Source organism: Artemia franciscana, chromosome 5 (assembly GCF_032884065.1).
Source record: "Artemia franciscana chromosome 5, ASM3288406v1, whole genome shotgun sequence".
NCBI classification, from domain to species: Eukaryota; Metazoa; Arthropoda; class Branchiopoda; order Anostraca; family Artemiidae; genus Artemia; species Artemia franciscana.
The window spans coordinates 21,847,364-21,860,354 of record NC_088867.1 but is presented as its reverse complement, the minus strand read 5'-3'; the positions used below and the strand labels follow the sequence as shown (position 1 = coordinate 21,860,354).

The 12,991-nt window shown below is 33.9% G+C and overlaps 2 protein-coding genes across 3 annotated transcripts in view; both read left to right on the top strand.

Moving 5' to 3' along the window:
* The window catches only part of LOC136027116 (testisin-like), a 49,110-nt gene that overhangs the window by 12,411 nt on the left and 23,708 nt on the right, over positions 1-12,991 (top strand). The gene's annotated exons all lie outside the window — the stretch shown is intronic.
* On the top strand, positions 3,995-8,831 carry LOC136027099 (actin-like). The gene has a single exon (XM_065704048.1). The coding sequence runs from the start codon at positions 4,022-4,024 to the stop codon at positions 5,147-5,149; it is 1,128 nt and encodes a 375-aa protein (XP_065560120.1). The 5' UTR covers positions 3,995-4,021; the 3' UTR covers positions 5,150-8,831.

Genomic DNA, 12,991 nt, shown 5'->3' with positions numbered 1-12,991 from the left:
ACAGAAACACAAACAAACAACTTATTTTTATATATATAGATAGTGTAACAGACATACAACTTATATATAAAAGATAGTGCAACAGACATTCTATCTTTTTCAATGTTTATCAATTTATCAATGTTCATTCTAACATTGAAAACAGAAGAAAAAACTTAAAAAAAAAAGAAAAGAAAAAACAAATTAAAAAACATAAAAGAAAGAAAACAAAACAACAACTAAAACAACCCAAAGAAAACAGAAAACAAATAAAGAAATAGAAAAAACTATAAGCAGTTAAAAATTAGCACCTTGGGGTGCGCAGTGCCTCAGCAACGCATGGCAGGGGTCAGTCCACGTGCCAACTGGCTAGCTGACAACCCACGCATTACTGGGGTGCGCAGTGCCATTGCAACACGTGGCAGCGGGAGGTTCAGGGGGGTAGGGGGACTAGCTTTAACTACACGTGTTGCTGGGATGTGCAGCGCCCCTGCAACGCGTGGCAGGAGTCCGATAGCAACAGATAAAAACAACAGCTATACATTTTACAATTCAATAAAACTAATAATACAAACTACTGTAACCCATAAAAATGCTAACGACTATAACACATCAAACTTCTAACAACTATAATGTAAATTATAGTGCTAAGTAGTATACCAAAAGTAATGTGAGCAACTATAACGCGTAAAAATTCTAACAGCTATATAATATAAACTGTAGAGCCGACAATCATAACCCAAAACGATAGAAATTATACCACATATGCAGGCTAACAAATATAATGTAAATTGTAGTTATTAGCTCCGACTACAAACTCTAGTCCATATCAAATAATTTAATTTTAAAAAGTAGGAATTGCGGCAGAAACCTATATGGTAGCGTAATCAAACAGTTAGTGGTAACGAACCGTATTAAGGAGCAACCCGGCTCAACAGTAAACGAAACTCTAAAACACGGAATTTCGATGCTAAAAGATACATCAAAAGAATCGGATTTTCATGCTGATTCTAAATATATAAGTTTCAGCAAACTTAGTTGTTGTCATCAAAAGTTACGAGCCTGAGAAAATTTGCCTTATTTTTGAAAATAGGCGGAAACAAAAGTTTGAATCTTTGCCACAGTTCTACTTTTTAAAATAATTAAAAGCTTTAGCGTAAAGAGCGAGGGATTGCGGAGGGGACAAGCCATTTCATATACGGAGTAATTTCTGTTTGTTTGAAGTTTTAATGTCGCTCCTTACTTTCAGTTAAAAAAACTAGTTTTTTTATTTAATTTACATAAAGGATCGAAATAATTCATTATGAATAGGGACAATGAAAGTTTCGTCGCATATAGCTAAAGCATAAAGAACAAACCGCGGCATATAGTAACTAAAATTTCATAGTAAAGAACAAACTGCTACAACCGGTTTTAGCGTAACAATAGGAACTTCCGTTCCATAAAAAAAATATAAATAGGGATATCAATGTCAATTATGCAACAGCAAAAACAATTAAAGCTCTAAAAAGTACTGAAAAGTGAGAAAAAACTGTCATTCCTAGCTGATTAAGCAATAAAAACACCCATCTAAGTCTGTCTTAATCCACTATCTAAGTCAGGTGAAACATAAGATGATCTTGTGATTCAATAAAATTAATTTAACTAATATCACATTTAGTGGCGTGTTCACTATAGGGTGAGGTAAGTTAAAAGCATTTTCTGTGAACAATAGATGGTCCAGACTCATCGTATTCCTGTTTAGAAATCCACATCTCTTGGAATGTTGAGAGGGAAGCTAAGATAGATCCACCAATCCATACGGAGTATTTACGCTCAGGTGGGGCAATAACTTTTATCTTCATGGTGGGTGGTGCAAGAGCAGTAATTTCTTTTAAGTTATACAGTTATACAAAAATAGCAGTATAGAAATATTTTAGTTTCAGTTGACACATCAGATTTTTGTTAAAGCGACCCAAAAATTACTGCATTTTGTATTCTTTTTATAATAGTAAAAATTCCATTTTGATTTTTATCAATAAAAACGAAGAGAAAATTAATTTGAAAAGCTTTTTCTATAAGACAAGTTCTATAAAAAAAAATTTAAAGAGCCCCATTAAGCCAAGAATTGGCAAAAAGAAAGTCAACAATCTTCCAAGCGAAAAACTACAACAGATCACTATCAATAGATAAATGAGACTCATAACAAAAAGAAATTATAATAGAAGCATAGAGAATGTGGCTTCTGCCCCACCTAAATCTACCATTCAATTTACATCATGTTTAGTCCATTTTAAATCACTTTAACATCAATTATTGCACATTTTGAATATTTTTATCCATAAATTCAAAATGAGAACTAGTCCTTGGACATCAAAGTTGGTGTTATTTTTATATTTTTATATTTTTGAACACGGGTTCTAGATCCTACTTAGATCACCCCATCAATTTATCGCATTTTAAATTGAGTTCACACCATTTTAAAAAAGAGTTCAAACATTTTTACAATTTTTGATCCCGAGCTTTAAGATCGAAACAGGTACAATAAGAGTTTATTTATTTTTCCTATTCTACCAATAAAATGTAAATAGTTCGATAACTATAATTTATCTTTATAGCTTTATCTATTTATTTAAAAAAAAATTAAGATCAACGGCTTCAGAAACAAAACGCTTAGAGTTAAAATTTTTTTTTTTATATAGATTTAACTTTAAACTTTTAGATAGGACTAAGTGTAAAGGGTTTTCTTTTTTAGATTTTAAGTTATAAACTCTTAGATAGAGTTAAATTTAAACTTTTCTTTTTAGAGTTATGTTTAAGTTTTTCGTTTTAGAGTCAATTTTAAACTTTTCTTTTAGATTTAATTTTAAACTTTCTTTTGTTGGACTTACTTGTAGTATTTTATCTATTGTCATTGGAATTCTTGCTTTCTATTTATCTTTAAAAAAAAGAAAAGAAGACATAGAGATTATATTAGCGTGTAAAAGTTAATATAGACTTTTAATGGAATGAATTCCTCTTTTTATATATATAAACTAGCTGACACCTGCCACGTGTTGCTGTGGCACCGCGTGCCACAGCAACACGTGGAGGGTCACCACGCAGCTGGCTTCCATAGTTGGATTTTTCATTGTCGCTTGTGTCGCATTCTAACTGTTCTGACATTCTGTTCTAACTGTTTTAGCATTCTGTTTAACATTCTGACAGCAGTGACACTTTTAAATGACCCCCCTAGCCCCCCCACGTTTTCCAGATTTTTAGTTATTTTTTCCTGATACTCTTTTATGTTTTTTTCGTTAAAATTCCAATATACATTTTGCTGAAATTAGTGAGTTTTTTCGGTGTGTTTAATATTCATTCCACCATGATGGTTAGTCCCAGTAGAAAAGTGAGAAGCAAAGTTGTCCATGAATTGCAAAGCCTCTTTTGACGTCTTTCAAGTTTCTATTCTCAGTTTAGTTTCATTGGTCAGTTGTAACTGTTCTATTCCCAAATGGAGAAAAATCCATGGCCAAAAATTAACAGTTAAAGTATTGCATTCTAATCCCAGGTCATTTCTCCATGTCAATTGTTTGGTCCAGGCTGTGACATTTTTCCACTATTAATTAATTTTGATATGTTTTATCTTTGGTGGGCTTTTGTAATACTGGTGGAAGTAAACCAAAATCTCCAGTTAATTCAGCTCTTTACTTTTTTTATGGAACTTGTCATGTGGAAAAAAATTCTAAATTAATTTTCTGTTCTTTTTTATCGATAAAAATCAAAATGGAATTTTTACTATTATAAAAAGAATGCAGACATAGTTATACAAAAGGCAGTAATTTTTGGGTCGCTTTAACAAAAATCTGATGAGTCTACTGAAACTAAAATATTTTCTGAAAATATTATATAAAATAATTTTATTTAACTGGAAACAGGGAAAATATTTATGGTCAGTGAGCAATAATTTAAAATTTTGAATTCACACCATAAAAGTACCAGAAAATTTTAAAACTAGTTTTGTTTTTTCTTAGGTTCTAGCTACTCGACACGTGGGTATTATTAGTATTACAAATAAGATAAAATGACAGAAGAAGTTGCTGCAATTGTTATTGATAATGGATCTGGTATTTGTAAAGCAGGATTTTCAGGAGATGATCAACCAAAAACTTTGTTTCCTGCTGTGGTTGGGCGTCCAAAACATACGGGAGTGATGATTAATTCAGGCAGCCAGGATACTTATGTAGGTGATGACGCTCAAGCAAAAAGGGGAATTTTGAGACTTAAGTATCCTGTTGAGCATGGAATTGTCACAGACTGGGACGACATGGAAAAGATCTGGCATCATACATTTTACAACGAACTTCGTGTGACCCCGGAAGAGCACCCAGTTTTACTCACCGAAGCTCCTCTTAACCCAAAAGCCAACAGAGAAAAAATGACTCAAATAATGTTTGAAACTTTTAACACCCCTGCTATGTATGTTGCCATTCAAGCAGTCCTTTCCCTCTACGCATCTGGAAGAACCACTGGTATTGTTCTTGACTCTGGCGATGGTGTTTCACATACTGTACCCATCTACGAAGGTTATGCCATTCAACATGCGATTAAGAGATTGGATCTTGCTGGTCGAGATTTGACCGATTACTTGATGAAAATTTTAACTGAGCGAGGATATTCCTTTACCACAACTGCCGAAAGAGAAATCGTTCGAGATATCAAAGAAAAACTCTGTTATGTTGCTTTGGATTTCGAAGAGGAGATGGCAACTGCTGCCAACTCAACATCTCTTGAACAGAGCTATGTGCTGCCTGATGGTCAGGTCATCACTATAGGTAATGAGAGATTCAGATGCCCAGAAGTCTTATTCCAGCCATCTTTTCTCGGTATGGAATCTTACGGGATTCACGAAACTACGTACAAGAGTATTATGAAATGTGATGTCGACATCAGAAAGGATCTCTATGCCAGCATCGTTTTGTCTGGTGGTTCTACCATGTACCCTATCATTGCTGACAGAATGCACAAAGAAATTACTGCTCTTGCACCAGCCACCATGAAGGTTAAAGTTATTGCCCCACCTGAGCGTAAATACTCCGTATGGATTGGTGGATCTATCTTAGCTTCCCTCTCAACATTCCAAGAGATGTGGATTTCTAAACAGGAATACGATGAATCTGGACCATCTATTGTTCACAGAAAATGCTTTTAACTTGCCTCACCCTATAGTGAACACGCCACCAAATGTGATATTAGTTAAATTAATTTTATTGAACATAAGATCATCTTATGTTTAACCGAACTTAGATAGTGGATTAACACTGACTTAGATGGTGGTTTTCATTGCTTAATGAGCTAGGAATGACAGCTTTTTTTCGCTTTTAAGTTCTTTTTAGATGTTTTAATTGTTTTTGCCGTTGCGTAATTGACATTGATATCCTATTTATATTATTTTTATGTAACGAAGATTTCCTATTGTTACGCTACAACCGGTTTTAGCAGTTTGTTCTTTACTATGAAATTTTAGTTACTATAAGCCGTGGTTTGTTCTTTATTATGTTTTAGCTATATACGACGAAACTTTCATTGTCCCTGTTTAGAATGAACTAGCTGTTGGTGTGGCACTCCGCGGCAGACCAACACGTAGTTGGTGGGGGCGCTTCGCTCCCCCCCCCCCCTTCCAAGCCCCCCCCCGGGCGCGTAATTCGTTACGTGCCATTGTAGTTGTGTCCCTGTGTTCCACCTGTGAATATAGATAGATAGATCTATCTATCTATATATATAAAAATAAGTTGTCTGTCTGTTTGTCTGTCTGTCAGATGACGTCATGTTTCTGTGTCGACTGACGTCATGAAGTTAGTTGTCGTCATTTTTGCTATGATGGTGACGTCATTAAAGATATTTAAGACATATATGTTCACGTAGAAATCTATTAGTGTTTAAGTTTAAAATGACTGATGAACTTACAATGGCAAAAGCCGATGAAGATGCTCAAAGAGTCTATGCCAAAAAACTTGCTGCTGATAGAGAAAGTCAGAAAAGAAAGCATGCCGAGGAATCAAAAGAACAGCAAGGAAACAGGCTTGAGGCTAAAGAACGCAAAACCGCGCAGTTAGATGAAGATCCACCTGGACAGCGAGAGTCAAAACATATCAAAACTGAAAATGATAGCGATGATGATTGGGTTTGGGATTTTGACTTGGATAAGGTCATCAATGCCTACCAGATTTTAGTTAAAAAAACAAAGGTTCGGCGATATGTATTTCATAGTGAAGTTGAAAAATAAAGAAGAAAAAGAAAACTGAAAAAAGAAAAAATGTAAAAAACTAAAAAATACTAAAAAGAAAAAACACTCAAAGAGAAATTACAGACCTGGACAAAAATGACGACCGGGACACAAATGACGACCGGGACAGAGGGAATATAAATAACGACCGGGACACTCAAAGAGAAATTACAGACTGGGATACCGGGACACAAATGACGACCGGGACACAGGGAATATAAATGACGACCAGGACACAGGTATTTAAGAATATCGTTCAAAGACAAATTTTTAATTGTAAGAAGACCGTTGAAAGAGAAATTTCCAATTGTAAAATGACTGAAGAACCTACAATGGCAACACCCGAGGAAGCTGCTCAAAACGAATGTATTCAAGCCGAAGTAGCTGAGTTGGTAAAGCGTTATGTTTCAGGTTCTAGGTCCGAGAGGCTCCAGGTTTGAACCTTGGCTTTAGCATTAATACAAAAGAAGAAAAAAACTAAAAAAGGTAAAAACTACAAAAAAACTAAAAAGAAAATATACATATATATATTTATATATATATATATCTATATATATAAAAATAAGTTGTCTGTCTGTGGATCTGTTAGGTGACGTCATGTTTCTGTGTCGACTGACGTCATGTTTTCGACTGACGAAATTACAGACCGGGACATCGGGACACAAATGACGACCGGGACACCGGCACATAGAGAATATAAATGACGACCGGGACACAAGGAATGTTCGATTAGCAATCACCATCAACAAAGCACCGGGACAAAAATTAAAGGTAAAAAACTAAAACCTAAAAAAAGACCAACTCAAAAACGAATGTATATACAGACCGGGACACAAATGACGACCGAGACACCGGGACATGACGACCGGGACACAGGGACAGAACTACAACAGGGACTCCGGGGGGCTCAGGGGGATATATAAATGACGATGGCGACACAGGGAATCGTCGATTAGCAATCACCATCAACAAAGCTCAAGGGCAATCATTAGAATCATGAGGTATAGATCTGAATACGGATTGTTTTCCCATGGACCATTATATATTGCATGTTCAAGAGTCGTTAAACCTGACATTCTATTTATATGCACAGACAATGGGACAGCAAAGAATGTTGTATATTCGCAAGCTTTACGTAGTTAAAAACATATATATATATATATATATATATATATATATATATATATATATATATATATATATATATATATATATATATATATATATATATATATTCATTTCGTCATGTTTTCGACTGACGAAATTACAGACCGGGACATCGGGACACAAATGACGACCGGGACACCGGCACATAGAGAATATAAATGACGACCGGGACACAAGGAATGTTCGATTAGCAATCACCATCAACAAAGCACCGGGACACAAATTAAAGGTAAAAAACTAAAACCTAAAAAAAGACCAACTCAAAAACGAATGTATATACAGACCGGGACACAAATGACGACCGAGACACCGGGACATGATGACCGGGAGACAGGGACAGAACTACAACAGGGACTCCGGGGGGCTCAGGGGGATATATAAATGACGATGGCGACACAGGGAATCGTCGATTAGCAATCACCATCAACAAAGCTCAAGGGCAATCATTAGAATCATGAGGTATAGATCTGAATACGGATTGTTTTCCCATGGACCATTATATATTGCATGTTCAAGAGTCGTTAAACCTGACATTCTATTTATATGCACAGACAATGGGACAGCAAAGAATGTTGTATATTCGCAAGTTTTACGTAGTTAAAAACATATATCTACTAGCTGTTGGGGTGGCGCTTCGCGCCACCCCAACACCTAGTTGGTGGGGGCGCTTCGCGCCCCCCCCAAGCCCCCCCGCGCGCGTAAGTCGTTACGCGCCATAATAGTTACGCGCCATTGTAGTTGTGTCCCTATGTCCCACCTGTGAATATAGATAGATATATATATATGGTTTTAACTACGTAAAACTTGCGAATATACAACATTCTTTGCTGTCCCATTGTCTTTGCATATAAATAGATCCCCGTTGTAGTTGTGTCCCTGTGTCCCGGTCGTCATTTATATTCCCTGTGTCCCGGTCGTCATTTGTATCCCGGTGTCCCGGTCTGTATATACATTCGTTTTTTAGTTTTGTTTTTCTCCTTTATTTTTTTCCTTTTTTTTTCTTTTTTAGCTTATTTAGATTTTTAGATTTTTTAGTTTTTTTATTAGTTTTTAGTTTTTTTTTCTTTTTAGTTTTTTTGTACCGGTCGTCATTTATATCCCCCTGTTTCCCCCGGTGTCCCCGTTGTAGTTGTGTCCCTGTGTCCCGGTCGTCATTTATATTCCCTGTGTCCCGGTCGTCATTTGTATCCCGGTGTACCGGTCTGTATATACATTCGTTTTTTAGTTTTGTTTTTCTCCTTTATTTTTTTCCTTTTTTTTTCTTTTTTAGTTTATTTAGATTTTTAGATTTTTTAGTTTTTTTATTAGTTTTTAGTTTTTTTTGCTTTTTAGTTTTTTTGTAGTTTTTACCTTCTTTTTAGTTTTGTTAATTTTTTTTTTTTACTTATGTCCTGGTCGTCATTTATACTCCCTGTGTCCCGGTGCTTTGTTGATTGCTAATCGAACTAGTTTTTTAGCTTTTTTATTTTTTTTATTAGTTTTTAGTTTTTTTTGTAGTTTTTGCCTTTTTTTAGTTTTTTCAGTTTTGACGTCACCTAATCCAGTTTTTTCAGGTGACGTCACCTGACACATCCATCCATCCATCCACAGACAGACAACTTATTTTTATATATATAGATTTATTAGTTTTTTCCTTTTTTTTTTAGTTTTTTATTGGTTTTTACCTTTATTTTAGCTTATTTTTCAGTTTTTTCCTTTTTTTTAGTTTTTTTTTATTTTTTATTTTTTTTAATTTTTTACCTTTTTTTAGTTTTTTTAGTTTTTTTAGTTTTTTAGCTTTTTTACTTTTTTTATTAGTTTTTAGTTTTTTTTTGTAGTTTTTGCCTTTTTTTAGTTTTTTCAGTTTTTTTTTTAGTTTTTTATTGGTTTTTACCTTTATAGTTTTTTTAGTTTTTTAGCTTTTTTATTTTTTTTATTAGTTTTTAGTTTTTTTTGTAGTTTTTGCCTTTTTTTAGTTTTTTCAGTTTTGACGTCACCTAATCCAGTTTTTTCAGGTGACGTCACCTGACACATCCATCCATCCATCCACAGACAACTTATTTTTATATATATAGAAGATATATATAAAAATAAGTTGTCTGTGTGTGGATCTGTGGATCAGGTGACGTCATGTTTGTCCGCATATGACGTCTGAATCATTTCACACTAATACAAAAGAAGAAAAAAACTAAAAAAGGTAAAAACTACAAAAAAAACTAAAAAGAAAAAAAACTAAAAAAGCTAAAAAACTAAAAAAACTAAAAAAAGGTAAAAATCTAATAACTAAAAAAAAACTGAAAACTAAAAAAGCTAAAAAACTAAAAAAACTAAAAAAAACTAAAAAAAGTAAAAAACTAAAAAAAACTAAAAACTAAAAAAGAAAAAAACTAAAAAAAAGGAAAAAACTGAAAAATAAAAGAGAAAAAGAAAACTAAAAAAATATGAATAATCCCCTTGTGCCCCCCGGCATCCCCTTTGTAGTTTTGTCCCTGTGTCCCGGTCGTCATTTGTGTCCCGGTGTCCCAGTCTGTGATTTCTCTTTGAGTGTCCCGGGCGTCATTTATATTCCATGTGTCCCGGTGTCTCGGTCGTCATTTATATCCCCCTGTGCCCCCCGGCGTCCCCGTTGTAGTTGTGTCCCTGTGTCCCGGTCGTCATTTATATTCCCTGTGTCCCGGTCGTCATTTGTATCCCGGTGTCCTTGTCTGTATATACATTCGTTTTTTAGTTTTGTTTTTCTCCTTTATTTTTTTCCTTTTTTCTTTTTTTTCTTTTTTAGTTTATTTAGATTTTTAGATTTTTTAGTTTTTTTTGTAGTTTTTACCTTTTTTTTAGTTTTTTTAGTTTTTTTTACTTATATCCTGGTCGTCATTTATACTCCCTGTGTCCCGGTCGTCATTTGTGTCCCGGTGCTTTGTTGATTGCTAATCGAACATTCCTTTTGTCCCGGTCGCTTTCTCTTTGAGTGTCGTCATTCATATTCCCTATGTGCCGGTGTCCCGGTCGTCATTTGTGTCCCGATGTCCCGGTCTGTAATTTCGTCAGTTGAAAACTTATGATGAAATAAATTTTTAATTTTTTCCTTTTTTTTGTTTTTAGTTTTTTTTTATTGGTTTTTACCTTTTTTAGGTTTTTTAGTTTTTTTCTTTTTTCTTTTTAGTTTTTTTTGAAGTTTTTATCTTTTTAGTTTTTTTATTTTTATTTATATTTTTTTAGTTTTCTTTTTCTCCTTTATTTTTCAGTTTTTTCCTTTTTTTAGTTTTTTTTCTTTTTTAGTTCTTTTAGTTTTTACCTTTTTTAGTTTTTTTTAGTTTTTTTAGTTTTTTAGCTTTTTTTAATTTTTTTTATTAGTTTTTAGTTTATTTTATGGTTTTTTCCTTTTTTTAGTTTTTTTTAGTTTTTATCTTTTTTTAGTTTTTTTTTAGTTTTTAAGCTTTTTTAGATTTTTTTATTTTGTTTTCTTTTTTTTTGTAGTTTTTACCTTCTTTAGATTTTTGCTTCTTTTATTTTTGCTTTTTGGTAACATTCTACCTTTTTCAATGTTTTTCAATTTTTCAGTGTTCATTCTAACATTGATGTTAGAAAAAAATTTTACGTACCAAGCATGCAAACACTCGACAATTTATAATAAAACTCAAAATTATAAATATCTGTTATAAGGTTTTCGAATTACTTTAATCTATTGTCAAAATATATAGAAATATTTATGCAATTACCAGTTTCTACATTTTTAGTTTCAGTTTGCTTTTCAGTTTAGTTTCATTTTTATATATATTTAAGATATAATCTGGCGTAACGGACAGACAGCTTATTTTTATATATATAGATATATATCTATCTATATTCACAGGTGGGACATAGGGACACAACTACAATGGCGCGTAACTAATATGGCGCGTAACGACTTACGCGCGCGGGGGGGCTTGGGGGGGGGCGCGAAGCGCCCCCACCAACTAGGTGTTGGGGTGGCGCGAAGCGCCACCCCAACAGCTAGTCTATATATATAAAAATAAGTTGTTTGTGTGTCTGTCGACTGACATCATGTTTGTGTGTCGACTGACGTCATGTTTGTCGACTGACGTCAATATAAGGATTGAGCTGTATGTCGTCATGAAGTTGTTTGTCGTCTGACGTCATGTTTGTCGAATGACAAAATTGCACAAAATGACGACCGGGATACTGGGAATATAAATGACGACCGGGACACAGGGACAAACTACAAGGGGGATGCCAGGGGCACAGGGGGATATATAAATGACGATGAAATAATTCAGATGTCATATGCGGACAGACAGACAGACAAAAACTAAAAAAAGGGTAAAAACTAAAAACTAATAAAAAAGTAAAAAAGCTAAAAAACTAAAAAAACTAAAAAAAAAAGTAAAAAAGTAGACTAAAACTAAAAAAGAAAAAAAAACTAAAAAAGGAAAAAAACTGAAAAATAAAGGAGAAAAGGAAAACTAAAAAAAAATAAAAATAAAAATAAGAAAAGCTAAAAAAAAGGTAAAAACCAAAAAAAAAAAAAAAACAAAAAGAAAAAAACAAAAAAACAAAAAATTATTTCATCATATACCACCTTGTTTTCGAAGTTCAAATGATTTATTTTTAGTATTTCACATGTATTACGAAGGCACTTCAGAATACAGCAGTTTTTTTGCAAAAGAATCATTTTGACATTACGAAAAGAAAGCAGTTAAAGTTGTATCTTGTGGATTCAGGGCTCTTTGTTGCACGTTGGTATCAGAAAATAAACACGTTGCCCGTTCAATAGATGTACTGCTAAGTGAACAACAGCTGGACTTCGTTCATGTATCGGAAACGAAAGAAATCGCCAAACAGCTTCATTACTGCTTATGTATCTTCCAGCCTGATATTGTACAATTTCATCGATATCACTGATTTCGGACTGCAAGCCAAAAACTGCCATGTCGCTGCCTTTGTTGACGTATTTACATATGTATTTGATTGATTATACGGAGTTACAATATTCAACGTTTATGTATGCATTAAATGTTTTTGATAATAAAGGTGAATATGGAACAGCCCACTGGTTATCTAATTCGATGGTGGTACCGTTATGCTTATTTATTATTGCTGTTTTACCGCCATCTTCAGTAGATCTTCTTCTATATAATGGGTATCCATCATTGTCGGTAATTGTGTTGGGTACTACAAGTCGAGGATATTGCTTTGTGGACCTTCTTTTGGCCATGCATGGTGATTTTTCATTCAGTGCACCACTAGGTCCATGTATCATATTTTTTACCACAATATCATATAAGCCCTTATCGACATTTTTATCAAGTATTTCAGCGGAAATCACATCGTCAATTTCATTAGAAGTAATTTTATCATGTAGCCAGATTAGTATATGTGCGTGTGGCAATCCTCGTTTTTGCCAGTCCACTGAGTAAATCCAACATTGCACAAACCCAAACACTTTAAGTTTTACTATGTAATTTATCAGTGATTTCAACTTTTGCCGGAAGACAGGGGCCGTAATGTCATATCTATGAACCACCGATTGTCCTTGAAGAAAAAGCTTCTGTATCTAGTCCCAAGATGGATTACATGTAAATGTAATAATCAAATCTGGACGACCATAGAGACGAGCATACGCAA